The following is a 15,004-nucleotide window of genomic DNA, read 5'->3' as shown; positions in this document are numbered from 1 at the left end:
ACCAATGACCACAGATGTGAAGCAGATGTCTCATGATGTAGTCGACCTCCAGGAGCAACTGAAATTCTCCACATGGTAGTCTACGGGTCCAGCCTCTGCCAGGGCTTAAAGCGGAGCCTCGGTTGTGGAACAATATTCCACTTCTCAGCCAATTCCTCGTCGAAACTTTTCTCATTGCCAGACACCAGAGCTGGAGGAATGGTCCAGGCTAGCTCCTCATTCTTCAACCACAGCCGCACTAGGTATCTGGTATGGGATGTATCATCCTCAAACGCTTCCCTCGAGTGCAGAATTGCCAGATTGTTGATGAATGTCAGATCTCCGGGATGCATGTCGAGGACGAGCTGATGCTTCTGGGCCAGGAGTTCCACAAGATCCAAGGCCTCTACTTGCACAGTAGACACTGGTGGGAGATCTGCTGCTCGAGGAGCATCGGGCAAGCCGATAAAGGGATACCGGACGAAATTCATGATAACGTGTCCATTTTCAATGAAGAGAAGGGGTCGACTACGATTGTCCGCCAGAAAGCCACGGCTTGCATTGGTTCAGCACTGGGATCTCTGCTCGGATTGAGGACCACGCACCTTTCAGAAACCCAGATTGGGCTCATTAAAATTTGCATCAACTCCGGTCTTGTTGCGGCCAGCTCCTCACATATCTTCATAGAAGATGCAATTACATGGTTTCCGCCGCGAGCCGCGCAACTGCGAGTCTGCATCGCGAGGATATCAGCAAATCCGTCTGTATGGAAGGTCTACACGACGTTAGCCAATGTCACGAGCACGCATACGTTGCGCCATACCAAGGCTAGATTCGAATCCCTGAAAGGTCGCTGATGCTGAGGCGCATCGCAGAGTTTCGACTCCCGCACATGAGCCTGAGGCTGCAGGTCAGCGGTTGTCCTAGTGTATCGCGCACTGTGCGGCACATACCAACATGTAACCGTCGTCGTCCTGTTTGCCTCGCTTGTTTCCGATATAACCTGAGATGCCGAGGAAGACAAGGACATTGTCCTCCGGAGTGAACTCCTCCGGGTCCAAGCCGCGAATGGAGAAGAAGCCTTTGCCATGATGCAAATCTTTCGCCAAGTCATCCAATCTAGACATGAGTGTTGGAAGAGGGAAATTCTCCCTGGCGACTTCATTCCCCGCCAATCCCAAATCTGACGTTCTGTCAGCAATTTGGATTAGATCAGTCGGTTCAAATAATTTACCTTTGAAATGGTCAAGGGCGTGGATGACTTCTTGCTTTTCCCTTTCGCTCAATGTGTAGACATAATCTTCACTGCTGAACTCAGATCCAGTCCAGGAAAGTCGTGTGTTTCGCTCTCGCTGCCAACTATTGAATTCTTTGATGCAACTGGGGATGTTGTTGAAAGGGAATAGAGGCATTCCGCTTTGGATATCAAAAGGGAAGTTTGAGTTTTCTCCTGCACGTGTACGGACCCCTTCGAGCGCGTTGGTGGGTTTCGGAGTCCGCAGCTTTGCCGCAGAGGTCTTCATCGCAGCAGTCGCCATGTCTACAGAGCGTATGTCCTCTATGAGGCAGGCCGTTAAGGGGGCAATCCAGAGAGGTGCCCAAGCTAAAGGGCTGTCTTCCGCCAAGTTGCGACTGGGGTATGTTCATTGTAATGTGAATATAAGACTGAAGGAAAAAGCTGGGTGTATGATATGGCATGAGGCTCATGGAGGTCTTGCAGAGCCTCAGTCCCTCCTGGTGGGAAGAGAGTGATTACCTGGGACATGCTGATTCGTGGACTGATATGCATTAGTTAGGAGGATTTTGAGCCGTGTGCAGCCGATTATCCCAGCCGTCCTTGGCCAATCACTTTTGGATTACGATATATGCACTGTTATCACACCGCGGGGATGGAGGGGTAGCAAGGCGACGGAATGGTGTTGTCCATGTTGCGTGTGACCGCAAATCCTGCAAGTACCGTTTCATTTTATGCATCTGTTTGCCAACGCCTTGATATCTGATCATTCTGATTACGCGAACAATGCAGAGATCGTCCCATCTGTCAATAGGGGATTTTCCACGAAGTCCGATGACTTTTTATTATTTCAGCTGTGCACCACAGTCATCGATCGGTCTGCGACCCTTTGAGAAAGAATATTTGACGAGATCGAAACGCTTCGACGGCTCGATATATAGTTGGCACGGATTCGCGCACCAAAGCTGTCAGCCAAACAGATGGGAAGTTTTTTGTCCGAAAAACAGACTGCAACATCTAACCGAAATGGACCCGACAGCGAGCAAGTTGGAACTCGTGATGCACCCCAAAGCGGCATTCATTACCATTGGCACATCCGAGAGGAAAGGACGTCATAGACAACATTCTTGGACGCCAATTGTTCGACTTTTGAACCAGAGTGACAACTTCGATGTGCCAAATGGATACAAATGGCGATTGGACGGAGTTTCCTCGGACGGAACCCGATTCTTTGCATACCCAGAGCTCGCAGCAAACGACATGCCGATGCGGATCGATGTTTACATCCGGGACCAGGCTGAGCATTCGTCATTGACTCGCCATGTACTGCACACGAACGGTACAATGTTTTGCAAATCCATAGAGGACATCAGGGGCTTGAGATTTTCCAGGCATTTACTGAAATCGTTGGAACTATGGTCGTCGAATCAGCCCAACTTCGAAGAGATGTACTTCCAACTACCGTTTGGGTCTTATATTGCGGTCGACACAATCTCCCTGTACGTACGCAACATGAACATCCACTGCGTCCCCTGCTACGAGACGGAGCAGCAATGGCTCTCACCAGCACAACTCCAGAAGCTCTGGCACTCCGATGTACCTGTACAATCGTGGCCAGACATGATCCCGCTGACACAATTGTCGCTCCAGACGCAACCGCGCGACAGCATCAGCCTGGTGACCATCCCACATCTGGGCTCTTCACGCATATTCGTGTTTAAATCGATCCTACACGACATGCGGTACATGTACCATGAGCTGAAGATGCTCCTGAGTATGCCACCCCATCCCAACATCATCCAGAAGCCCCTCTACTTGGTAACCCACCAGCGTCGATTTGGCGGCATAGGGGTGTGCGGATTCATCCTGTCGTACTACCCTCTGGGGACACTGCAGCAGATGCTCTGGCAAGCATCCATTTCCAATACCATTCATATGAAAACGCGATGTCAGTGGGCGCGAGAGATCACAGAAGCCCTTCTCCATATTCAGAGCACCAGCAGCGCGGAGTTCTACACGGGCCTGAAACCGGGTAACATCGTGATGACACGTCGCGGCGATAATAATGATCGCGTTGAAACCGTCCTCCTCGACTTCGAGCAGCGCACAGGACGATATACCTGGTCACCGCCGGAGGTCCGATATGTCAGCTACTTCGAACATGTCGTTGCATCCGAGACCGCCCCTATGGAAATTAAAGAGAAATACCGCGCCATGCTACGCGCCTATTATCCCGACTGGCAGCCCGATTGGCTTGTTCGACCATATAGAAACCCCCGTCTGGGCTACAGCGGCCCGTGGCTAGCGCTTACACCTCAGGAGCGGGAATCAGCAGAGGTCTTTATGCTCGGAAAGCTACTATGGTGCATCTTCGAAGGGGTGCCCTGTATTGACGATGGTTTAAACTTCGACACCTTCCGCGAGCCGTACTGTGCTCAGCGATTCCCTGGATTTCGACGCAGTCCGCAACTCATCAGGGACTGTATCAGGCGATGTACGGCCGGAGCGCCGGAGTGGCGCGGCCGTTTTCCGGCTGTCGCAAAGTGTGGGAATAAACTGTTTCCGTACGGCTGGGACTCTAGTTGTGGCTCTGATGACGATAATGATCAAGTAGCAGAAGCTGTTTCTGAAGAGGATACGTTACAGGCAGCCAAGACGTGGTGGGAAGAGGAGCTGAGAGATGCGGAACGGTTCTTCCACGCCTTTTACCGGCACAAGGCTGGCGAAGAGAAGCAACCGGGAGATGAAGAGATTCTCTCGTTCCTCGGACAGAGACCAACTTTGATGCACGTCCTCGATGTTATCCAGAACGTTGAGTGTAGGATTTAGTTGGGTCTGTAAGATGGGTACCGTTTTACATAGTGTACTATACTGTACTGAGCAAATGCAACATGTCTGTGTCATTTTCAACAAATTATGGTCACTTTTCACAGTCTAATTCTTGTTTAGCCTTAAGGCGTGCATATTGCCCGGATGATAATGAATTAGAGCCATATGATAAAGCGTAAAAGCTATTGGAAACAGAACGGTGGAGGGTTAAATTCGAAGACTACCTGTACTAAGGACTGAGGCTTTTTTTTATAAGACTAAGATATGAGCCATAATGTGAGGCAATAGGTATGTAATGGCGGTGAAACATCGAAGATTCAAAATATCTTCAGTTTTCAAGGTAATTGATCCAAGAAAAGACGCAGAAATAATTCGTACCGAAAAATAGGAGTCTCCAGACCTATGAATTCCAAACCCAATCTGCGGCATTTCGTTTTCTTCAGAGACACTTCTGTGCCGTTATCACATAGCTGTAAAATAAAACCATCTTCAGCATAGTATCTCCTCGATTGGTTAAACCATCCATATATCCATATTCTCATGGTTTTTTCTTTTTTTCTTTGTCAGATGGGATAAGAAAGAGAAAACACTTACAAATCAAAAAGATAATGGACATCTCTCCTCTTAACATCCTGTCTCACTTTTGCATTCAAAACTTCGACTTCGGGCCTGGACCATCCTAAGACCTCTGTAAACGGGACAAGGGTCCAGGCTTCTACGCCGTCGATGAGGTCCATGGCCATGAAAGCTCCGACTTCTTTCTATTATAAGATAAGACAGTGTGAACTGAAAACTGTTAAGAAAGAGAATGAAAAAAAAAGGCTAACTTACCAGTCTTCTTTCTTTCGGCCAAGTACCCACAGGCACTCTGAAGTGCCTCTGCTCGACATTCCGGAAGCCAACTTCACGAAGCAGGCCTTTGAAATCGAAGGCCGTGAATGGCTTTGCCGTCTGGCCGACCCTGTCGCATGCCTCGACGAGAAGTCTCAACATCTTTGCCACATGGTTGTCTGCTTGGACCGTATCGTCATCGGAGTAGATATGTGGGATACCTTCTTCAAACTCTATCCAACCACCGGGCTTCAGGTTGCTGCCATAAAATAGCGAAATGTTATTATCAACTTGTATGAGGGAAAAAAAGAACAATTGTAAATTCTTTGAGGGACCTTACTCATAACACTGCCGCAAAAGTTTTGGCCAATCACGAATCGAGGCGGCCATGTATCGGCAGTGAATGTAGTCGTAGGGCCGGGGGTCTATCCAATCCTTTTCGACATCATCGACCAGGAACTTGACATTTGGAGGAACCCTATATAATAACACTGAGAGACGTAGGAAAATAAAGCACATAGATTTGGTGACAAACCATTGCGGCTGGATAGGGCTGAGATCGTTGCCAATAATCTAGAGTAGCATTGAATAAATACCGCTTTCTGCATATCTCTTGAGCTTGGCAACTTACCTCCGCTGAGGGATATGCATCGCCTTGAATAAGACAATGTGAGATCCCGGGGAAACTAAAATAAGATATAAGACCTACATACCTAACTGCATGGGCCAAATTCCTGTTCACGTTTGTTAGCCAACCCATGAAATGGCAGCGACACAGGCATCGACACAGTTCCCAGTAAGTTCGTACCTGTCCCTGTCCCTATGTCCAGAACCCGAATCCCATCAGGATTAATCGGTGCGAGAAACAGGAGATCCCCTAGAATTTTGAAGGACACATGATGGCGTCTGTCAAGCCGGTCCTGTTCCCTTTGGTCGTTCGGGAATTTATAGGCTGGTTCTGTTGGAGGTAAGATGATAATAGGGTAGGGATGGTAACCATACTCCCCGCCTGATAGCTGTGAAAGCGGCGCCCGTGTTTCCACTCGTAATTCTCGACACTGGAAGATAACGATGTTGAATAGCTTGAGCTATGTCTCGGTGAGCTATATCAGAGCATGGGTGAGCTTTACGGGAAGTATCGATCGTACAGTTCATCACCGTAGGCTGAATCAACATCGTCTGGAACCTGACAATAAATTAGCAAGGGCCGGAGCAAAGTTGCCGTGCGTTTTCCAAGGGAGATCTACTTCTCTGTCCGCTTCCACTGCTGGTGTAGGTCGCTGCTCAGGTCGTTCCATCGTTCTAATACAGTAACAATCCCCTGGATATACAGTAGAGGAGTTGACAAGGAGAGCTGTGCATTTGCGACCGTTCTCAGGGACAGTAGGGATCATGTCAGATAAAAGAAAGGTTAGCGACACAATCCCAGCCATAGATTTTGGGTTTCCCACTGCCAGGTGTTTCACTGTGTGCCTTGTGGTACAGAAAGAGAAAACCCCGCTTTCTGCATGCATGCTGTGTGGGTCGAGATAATCATATAATTCCGGGTAAAACGTTTAACGAGGGATGGTTGGTGGAGAGAAAAAGCACCCATGCAGCCGGCTGGAAGATATAGCAAGTCGGGTAGTCCGACCGAGACAGCTAAGACATAGTTGCATCCTTAGTGGAATGGAACTCATTATCCAACATCCTGGTCAGTGAGAGGTCATAAGTCACCAAAAGTGCTAATACGTCATCACTTCATGGTACTTATCCATCCATCTATATACATTAATACTCCCGAAGCGATAGAACTAGGAGGCTGGAAGACAAGAGCACCTTCAATGTGACCAATGCATCTGGGGACATGTTCTCGTCTGCTAAATATCCAAATATAGACCTGTTTTACCTAGGTGTCAGGTTCAGCAGCTCGAGGACGTACGCGTTGGCTCCCTGAAGCATGTGTCTCTGGAACCAATTAGCATGTATCATGCCAAAAAATCATCTTACCATGCGGCGTAAATCAAGACAACATGTAATCTATAAAACGATTGATCGTATTTTCCTCTGCAACAATAGGAACACATCCCCTCAACCCAAGATGGACACGAGAAACAAAGCCAAAGCCAGGGCATTGGTGCAGGGACGGGGAGGGAGGTAGACAGGTATTCTCATCCATTTTCAATCGACAAGGCAGAAGAACAAAAAACAGTTTCAAGGAATAACAACGTCCACTGTTCAATCTTTGCGGTCTGAGATGGACAGACATTGTTACAGAGTAAATTATGAGGATTGACAATGAATGGAGAGACGGGGTTAAGCGGCGCCTAGGAGAGGGAGATGCCTCCTTGGGTAGATGGTCCATTCCTAGTTATTCCTTCCCAATTAGGAAGGTCCAAGGTCAGTGGACGGATGAAGCACCTGGGCAACCCACTCCATATGATGGAAGACTGAAGTTCATTGATTTCCACAGCACGTATCAAGGGAATAATACAAGTCCAAAGAAGCAAGACACATGGCAGTGTATGAGGGATGTATGAATTTACGCATGAAGAATGCCATCAATGTCTAGTCTAATTTAATTCTATCTTATTCATATCCTCCAGCGTACTGTACAGAACTAAGAAAAGAAATCGGGGTATCATGTTAACGTCCGATCCGAAATCTGCACCGTCCATCAGGTGGCCACTCGCCACGGCGAACCATGGTCCCTACTCTAGGGACCGGACCGGTATCGGATCAAGGTCCATGACGGATAACTGTACTAGAGTCATACGTACAGCTTGGGTATCTGGGTAGGAAGGCACGTTTCAGTCCTGACCATGCTGTCAGGACGCAGAACGAATCGTGGAACACGAATGCTGCGTCCGTGGCTTTGATCCGTTTCATCACCTGCTCGTTTTAAACCTATGAGCAAGAATATTAAAAGGAGGTACGGCTGGTATCGCTGGGTCGATCATCGATACTTCCGCGCAGGCTTCCACCACGCCCGAGACTTCTCCGCGAGCTTCTCCCTCTCCCAGTTCTCCCATGCCTTCAGTCTCCTCTCTGCGCCTGTGAGCCGAATCCGACCGCGGCCCCGTTCTGGGAAGCGTTCTGGGGTCCACCTCCTCCAAAGGATCTCCAAGGCTTCAGCAACCAGAACAGAGATTGGGAAGAGGATAAAGACCCCCACCATGACAAGCTCAGGGCCGAAGTTATCGAACAGAATAGAGACATCATCCATATACGCATCCCAAGTGGATGCTGATTGGGTCTCGCTGATCTGGGACTGGGCTGGCAGCATTGCTGCATTGGATGTCAACGAAGCGGTGGTTTTCTTGATGAAAGCCGCGTGCAGTTGACGGGTGTTGGCGGCCGACGTGGGAGTAGGTCTGGGAGAGCCGACTGCGCCATCTTGGGCTTTTCGGTCCTGCGCAATCAATTTCTTGACCCATGAAGGGATCCTTGTGGGAGCTGACGGCAGTGGAGATGCACTGTAAGGATTGTCCTCCATAGTCATGCGCATAAGCTGGGTAGTAGGGATAGGAGTCTCCGCCGTTAAACTCGGCTGCTGGGAAGATGGCGTCTGATCGTAACGCATGCCACGGACAAGTAAATCCAAGGCATTCTGTAGGGCCTGACCATAGCCTGCCTTTGGCATATCTCTGCCCACCGGAGTTGGTACTGGCTCCTCCAACTCAAGCAACTTGCTTCCTGCGCCGGGCGCTTCAATGGCTTCGTGCTGATGCCAAGCGTCATTGCCAAGATTCAGAGTCGCCAGCAGTCGATCTCCCATCCGTCCCACAGCCTCCGCTCGCGGCTTAATGGACGACGGTAAAAGCGAATCATCACTTGGAGACGCCACTGGGGAGCCATGTCCTCTATAACGGAAGGGTATGACACGGGCAACCGAGATCTGGAAGATGAGAAACAAAAGCGAGATGAATATGAAAGACTTCATGATGGAGACCAACGCACTTGGAAGTGTGTTGAGAATTCTCCCAAGGTAGCACTGATCTCAATAAGATAAAGAGAGCTGTTAATGATGGGTAGCCCGCTGCGGAGGAGCCAGGTGTTGCACGCGCACACTCGAGGCGGTCGTCCTCCGCAACATCGCTAGCACCAGGTGTCGAAAGTGAATGATGGGTATCCAAGAGGGTTAAACAGAAGAGGTATCAGAAGACAGGAGCACCTCGACCTAATATAGCGAGTCGAGGAGGCTACTCGCGCGCTCTTGGCAGGAGGCGTCGGCCCCGGTTCGCTGATTTGGATTATCGCGGGCGTGGGGATCGCATCCGGGGAGTATGGTGGAGCACAGGAGTGCAGAAACCGCGTGCTGCAAGCAACGGCACTGATGCCCTCTGAGAAATAGTGTTATCGTGGCGACCCAGACGTCTCCAGCGCCGCAACGCGTGGCTCCCAGTCGACGGCGGAGTGGACGCTCAGGCGACGGGGAGGCACGCCCATGGATCGACCCGGCCCTGCGGAGACAGCGCTCGACCCGGCTCGTGATTCCTTGATTCCTGGGAAATAACCGCTCCTGCTCTGCCTGGCCTCGACCGCGGTCCATGAAAGAAAACCACAAGCTTTGCGTGCGTCATTGCTCGCGCCAATCGCGTGTCCAGGGCGGAGCACGCTGCTGTCAAGGTCGGCCAGTCGCTGCGCTTGCGGCGCGGCTGCTGCCAGGGCTTCTGTGTCGGACGAGACATGCATAGAGCCATCTGGCTACCGGCTTGCTACGGCGTACAGCCTTTCCTACGCAGTATGCGGTATACATAAGTATCTCCTGGGGCGTTCAACGTGTCTCGAGATGTCTCAAACGCTCCCATCCAACTACTGCCGCCCGACTCATCTCCGGATCCGGCAAATCTCCACATCACCGTCAGAACTGCCACAGCCAAGACAGATCTCCCCATCGCCAAGACCTTCATCGAACGCGCAGACACCCGTCAGGTCTGATCGGCGTCTGCAGAATGGTCTCTGCTTCCAACGCTCTTCGTGGCATCCCGAGTCCTTTTCCTCTCTCCTCACCCCTTCCAATCTGCCACACTCCCAACCTCTGGCAAGAGTTCCCGATCTGCGCCGCTTTCTTTCCACAGTCACATTACCTTTTTTTTTCCCGTTACACTGCATTTGAGCATTATTTCAAATGAGACTGACAGTTCCAGTAAGACGCCACTGAGAGCTTTGATAGATCTTGTCGCAGCTGCCCCAATGCAAAGTCCATGCTGCGCAACACAGGACCTGCAGTCACCTGCGCAACGTTGCCTAGGTTTGTTTGCTCTGACAGATAACCCATCCTTGGTCTACGCTCTGTATAAACAGGCAGGAATGTGCAAAAAAAAAAGCAAACGGCCCTTCTCAACAAATCACATTGGTTATGGGTACGAGCCTCGCTAAGGCCGTAAAGGTTGTTGTTAGATTAAACTACACCAGTAACAGTTGACTGCGAAGTACCTCATACAGGGACCCAGTGATGACTATGCGGACAAGTCAACCATGCTGGCTAAGCATTAAGCACATGCAGCTGTCGGGGAATTTGTTACCTAAGACTGTTAGTCACAAAAGATGTGTGAGGCTTGACAGGGTGTTACTACAAGTTGAAAGGGAAAGCGAAGGTGCCGATTGCTCAGAAGGAAACTGGCGGCACTTGCAGTCTTTGGTCCAATGGATAGTATCAAGGAGCAAATTGTCTCGGTTTGTAGGTCAGTAAATCAAGCTCGTAGTGATTGTTGATGCGCTTGACATTTTTACTTTGGATCTACCTAGTTAAGAAGATACCGGAGTCTTTACCAGAGTGCACTTTAACCTCTCTTTTAAATCTCATTATTTTTCTTCCGGGAAATAATATATCACGTCCCCAAAAGCCTAGATATCCGACTCCGGCCGTCGAGGGGATACGCTTCTCTTCTCCTCATCCCAGCAGAACATTTCTCTTATTATCTTTGTCAGAGGTGCCGAACACCTCTTCTTCAAGTTCAAATAGCAGTAACGTTGTCATGTCACTCGCTTTGGCTTTACGTCCACCAAAGTATCGACCGACCCATTCCGCGGCAGACACCCCGGACCGGAACACCATCAGCCAATCCCACAGACAAGAAAGACCCTGATGACAATAAACGGTCGCTATTAGCAGTTTTTTTTTTTTTTTTTTCTTCGTCTATCCATTGGTCAGGATCCCATCCGATCGGATCGGGATGGAATTCCCCCCGCGGGCGGACCCCGGATTGCCCCGCGCCGTCGGAAGGGTTCCGGAAGGACAAAAACTTACCTATCCTGCCACCTCCAATGCGTCTATAGACTTTGGTCATGTATTCGGGTTTATTTTGGGATGTGAGATGTTTTTGCTACCAGACTTCTTTGGTAAGTCATACGTGGATCTATATCTAGCACGTATGACGAAGACATACGGAGAATACCTAGCACAGTTAGGTAGCTGTGAATAAGTAATTTCCTTCCTTGGAAGTATCTACAGTTCGACGTTATAAGGTACATGCATCATATTTGCCAGTCGAAAATATCTACACAACAAACGTCTCCAGCGTGTTCGGCGCAAAGAGCTCCTCCGGCTGGAACCGCCGCTTCGCAAGCCCCTGCCGGAATGAGTACTCGAGGAACTTGTCCAGCACATGCCGGTTCTCCTGGAACCCATCCTGCCACCACCGCTTGCCCATGACAGACTGCACCTGCTCGATGTCGTGCTCCAGCCAAGGCAGAATGTACCGCAGAGCAGCGCGCTCAAGGACCGCCTCGTACGCGATATCCAGCGACTTGGCAAACGCCTTTGTCAGCGTCTTCGCGATCCACGGGTTCGCCTCGTAGACACTGCGCTTCAGCGCAACGATATGCATAATGGGGAAGATTCCCGTCCGCTTGTAGTAATCGGCCTCGACCTCCTTGAAGTTGGGGAACAGGTGCGTCACGTTGGGCGAGGTGTCGAAGGACGAGGGCTTCGTGGCGCTGAAGACGGCGTCGATCTCGCCGTCGGCGAGCATCTGCGATAGGTTCTGGCCCTTCTTGATCGCGGTGACTTTGACGTCGGCCGGGATGGAGTGCGGGACTTTGTTCTTGCGCTCCTCGTTAGATTCTTCGATGGCGCCGGTGAAGAATTCGACGCTGTTGATTGGTACGCCGAATTCTTCTTCCATGATGCCGCGCTGCCAGACGGCGGCGGTCACTGGGTGAGGATGGCTGTTAGTTGGCTGTTTGGTCTGGTCAAGGTTTGGGGGATAGATGGCATTTGGCTGACTCTGGTACTCCGGGATACCGATCCGTTTTCCTCGCAGGTCCTCTGGCTTGTTGATACCCGCATTCTTGTTGATGTACATCGACTGGTGACGGAAGAAGCGCGATGGGAACACCGGCAAGGCGATGAACGGTGGGCTCTCCTGATTGAGGGTCAGGACATATGACGAGAGTGAAAGCTCTGAGATATCGAATTCTTGAAAGCGCAGCTGGCGGAAGAACCTGCGAGCCGTCAGCCTCGGGTGATCCATTCGCGACTCGTCCACCCTCACGTCTCTTCGACTCTGTAGTTGAGGAAAGTGAGCTCAATCCCCTCGGGACGGACGCGCTCATCCTCGATCGCTTTCATGCGATCATAGTCCCAGCAGGCGAATGACAGTCGGAGCACCATTGTGATATGTGACTATATGTATTGGTATCTGTTTATGGACGGGTATATATCTAGCGCAAAAAAATTGCAGTCTTCCAGAATGTAACAGAACAAGAAAAAAATATCATGCGGCTCCCAGGATCCTTTTATACTCTTTTCTCGAACCGTCGTCACATCGAGAAACCCGATCAGACTGCCGACGGAGTATTTCTCTCCGTGCAGGAGTCGCCCGCTCCGCGGCTTGCTTCCCGCAAATGTAATTACCCCCCGGATCGTCTCCCCACAAGGATCGGCCGTCTAGAACATCTCTTCTCCTCAACACTTAGACTGCTCTGGAAGGAAAGGGAGAAAAGAGAGAGCATGCGACTGGAAAGCGACAAGCAAGGGCCCTCCCACATCGAGGCGGCCGCTCCCGAGCCGGAGATCGAAGAGCCCGGCAAGGAGAACGTGCAAGTCGACCGGCATGGCTTTGCTCTGATCCCTCAGCCAAGCCAGTTTAAGGATGACCCTTTGGTAAGGACAGCGGAACTCTTCCTGTTGAGGTAGATTGTGAAATTCCAGTGTTAACCGGACGCGCATAGAACTGGCCCTCGTGGCTCAAATGGCTCGTCCTCCTGCAGTCCGCGGTCCTGGCACTGCTGGGCCCGTTCAACTCGTCTGTGATCAACCCTGCTCTCCTGCCCCTGGCGAAGAACTTCAACATCTCGACGGTCGAGGCGTCGTATCAGACGACGACCGCTATCGTCGCCGTCGGTATTGCCCCCTTGTTCTGGACACCCCTGGCCAATGTCTGGGGTAGAAGAACCATCTATCTTGTCTCCACGCTTATTGGAATTGCTGCCACCATTGGAACAGCACTGTCGGAGACATGGGCCGGGTTGCTTGTGGCTCGCGTGTTTAGTGGAATTGGCACCAGCGCTCCCATGGCGCTGGGCGCGGCGGTGGTCAGTGACATGTTCTTCCTGCATGAGGTGAGACCAGGTGACCAGGACACTCATTTCTTATACTAATAAAATTTGCAGAGAGGAACAAAGATGGGCGTGTGGACTGTGTTTTTGACAAGTGAGTAGAATATTCCATGACATTGCCGTATGTATATACAAGGATAGTGCTGACACTTGATAGATGGCGCCCATGTTGCCCCTATAATTGTGAGCAACTATCTGTCCACTAATATTATTACTTCCTTACTTCTATCATTATATGTCAATGTATTGTTCTCTGCAACAGCCTCTAACAGCAACTAGGGAGGCTACCTTGCCCAAGCCGTAGGCTTCAGATGGTGCTACCACCTCCCCGCCATCATCAACGCCTTCATGTTCGTCGCCATGATCTTCGCCTTCCCTGAGACGCTCTTCTCGCGTTCTCCTAGGAGCTTATCCACACACCGCGAGCGTAGCTACACCCAGCTCCTATTCAGCTTCGGTCGCAACCGTCTCCGCGACAGACACGTCCACCTGCGGGACTTCATCCGGCCGTTCGAGATGTTGAAATACCCGTCGGTATCCCTGACGGTCACCTACTATTTCGTCTCATTTGCATACTCCACTGTCCTACCTGCCGTCACGGTCGCTATCCTCTTCACCAAAACGTACCACTTCGACACAGGGATCATTGGCCTGATGCTAGGTCTACCACTCCTCGTGGGTTCCGCCCTCGGTGAGTTCCTCTCGGGCCCATTTTCCGACTGGGTCATGTACAGACATGCAAAGCGGCACGGCGGAGAGCGCAAGCCCGAGGCCCGTCTTCCTGCCTGCCTCGCGAGCATCATACTCTCCCCGGCGGGAATTATTATCTACGGTGTCTGCCTCCAGCATAACACACACTGGATTGGTCCTGTTATCGGAATGGCTGTCACCAGCTTCGGGCTCCAGCTCGTTACGACCGTCACGTATACATACTGTAGCGATTGCTATAAGCCGCAGTCGGGTGAGATCGGGACGCTATATAATTTTGCGCGGCAGGTGTTTTCGTTTCCATTGGGGTTTTATGCGTGAGGGTTTTATTCTTTACTTTTCAAATATATACCAAACGTTAGAGAGCTAAAGCATCGATAGTATCCCCTTCGCCAACCGAATCGGTCTCGAGTGGGCATGGCTCACGTTCGCACTCATAACGGCGCTCGCGTTCAGCGGGATCGTGGTGCTTATGTTTAAAGGGGAGGAGTGGAGAAAGCGGCAGGGGCCGCCCAAGTTCCATGAAGATATCTAATATATATGCACTATACATATAGTCTATGTGTAAATAGTGTACTAATATTATGTGTGTATCTAGGTATATATATCAGATGCCAATTACTTGTTTCTCTTCGTATGATCAGATCTAAATATCACAGCTGACCCAACGTTATATATCATAGGGAGAGCGATTGGAAGCCTGTTCAACTTCGACCTTCATCGGCCAAGGGAAGTGCATATGACATCTAAAACAAGACCCAAGTACTGGATACGAACGTAAATATTGAGGCCTCACGAGGCATTTTTTACATGTCTGGTCAAGGTGAAGTCCACCGTTCGTCCTTCGCCGGCTGGTTGGTCATATGGTCCGTGCATGAT

The 15,004-nt window shown here is 50.5% G+C and overlaps 7 protein-coding genes across 7 annotated transcripts; 2 read left to right on the top strand and 5 right to left on the bottom strand.

Moving 5' to 3' along the window:
- Positions 1–80: 80 nt before the first annotated feature.
- Positions 81–1,517, bottom strand: VTN00DRAFT_7217 (uncharacterized protein; the record flags this gene model as incomplete). Its single annotated transcript, XM_069433940.1, has 5 exons — positions 81–534; positions 585–754; positions 803–877; positions 933–1,162; positions 1,214–1,517. The coding sequence occupies 5 exons, from the start codon at positions 1,515–1,517 to the stop codon at positions 81–83; spliced, it is 1,233 nt and encodes a 410-aa protein (XP_069287271.1).
- Positions 1,518–2,239: 722 nt separating this feature from the next.
- Positions 2,240–4,042, top strand: VTN00DRAFT_7216 (uncharacterized protein; the record flags this gene model as incomplete). The annotated part of the gene is made up of 1 exon (XM_069433939.1): positions 2,240–4,042. The coding sequence occupies one exon, from the start codon at positions 2,240–2,242 to the stop codon at positions 4,040–4,042; it is 1,803 nt and encodes a 600-aa protein (XP_069287270.1).
- Positions 4,043–4,481: 439 nt separating this feature from the next.
- On the bottom strand, positions 4,482–5,596 carry VTN00DRAFT_7215 (uncharacterized protein; the record flags this gene model as incomplete). The annotated part of the gene is made up of 7 exons (XM_069433938.1): positions 4,482–4,512; positions 4,637–4,803; positions 4,874–5,132; positions 5,214–5,351; positions 5,409–5,446; positions 5,505–5,527; positions 5,587–5,596. The coding sequence occupies 7 exons, from the start codon at positions 5,594–5,596 to the stop codon at positions 4,482–4,484; spliced, it is 666 nt and encodes a 221-aa protein (XP_069287269.1).
- A 2,212-nt stretch (positions 5,597–7,808) lies between these two features.
- Positions 7,809–8,795, bottom strand: VTN00DRAFT_7214 (uncharacterized protein; the record flags this gene model as incomplete). The annotated part of the gene is made up of 1 exon (XM_069433937.1): positions 7,809–8,795. The coding sequence occupies one exon, from the start codon at positions 8,793–8,795 to the stop codon at positions 7,809–7,811; it is 987 nt and encodes a 328-aa protein (XP_069287268.1).
- A 413-nt stretch (positions 8,796–9,208) lies between these two features.
- VTN00DRAFT_7213 (uncharacterized protein) lies at positions 9,209–9,547 on the bottom strand (the record flags this gene model as incomplete). The annotated part of the gene is made up of 1 exon (XM_069433936.1): positions 9,209–9,547. One exon carries the CDS (start codon positions 9,545–9,547, stop codon positions 9,209–9,211), a length of 339 nt encoding a protein of 112 aa, XP_069287267.1.
- Positions 9,548–11,355: 1,808 nt separating this feature from the next.
- On the bottom strand, positions 11,356–12,470 carry VTN00DRAFT_7212 (uncharacterized protein; the record flags this gene model as incomplete). The annotated part of the gene is made up of 3 exons (XM_069433935.1): positions 11,356–12,011; positions 12,084–12,301; positions 12,352–12,470. The coding sequence occupies 3 exons, from the start codon at positions 12,468–12,470 to the stop codon at positions 11,356–11,358; spliced, it is 993 nt and encodes a 330-aa protein (XP_069287266.1).
- A 339-nt stretch (positions 12,471–12,809) lies between these two features.
- VTN00DRAFT_7211 (uncharacterized protein) lies at positions 12,810–14,660 on the top strand (the record flags this gene model as incomplete). Its single annotated transcript, XM_069433934.1, has 6 exons — positions 12,810–12,962; positions 13,031–13,420; positions 13,472–13,511; positions 13,575–13,600; positions 13,697–14,442; positions 14,507–14,660. The coding sequence occupies 6 exons, from the start codon at positions 12,810–12,812 to the stop codon at positions 14,658–14,660; spliced, it is 1,509 nt and encodes a 502-aa protein (XP_069287265.1).
- Between the last annotated feature and the right edge of the window lie 344 nt (positions 14,661–15,004).

This window comes from Thermoascus crustaceus (genome assembly GCF_041956765.1).
Source record: "Thermoascus crustaceus strain CBS 181.67 unplaced genomic scaffold VTN00scaffold_4, whole genome shotgun sequence".
NCBI classification, from domain to species: Eukaryota; Fungi; Ascomycota; class Eurotiomycetes; order Eurotiales; family Thermoascaceae; genus Thermoascus; species Thermoascus crustaceus.
This window is presented reverse-complemented; position numbering and strand designations above follow the sequence as displayed.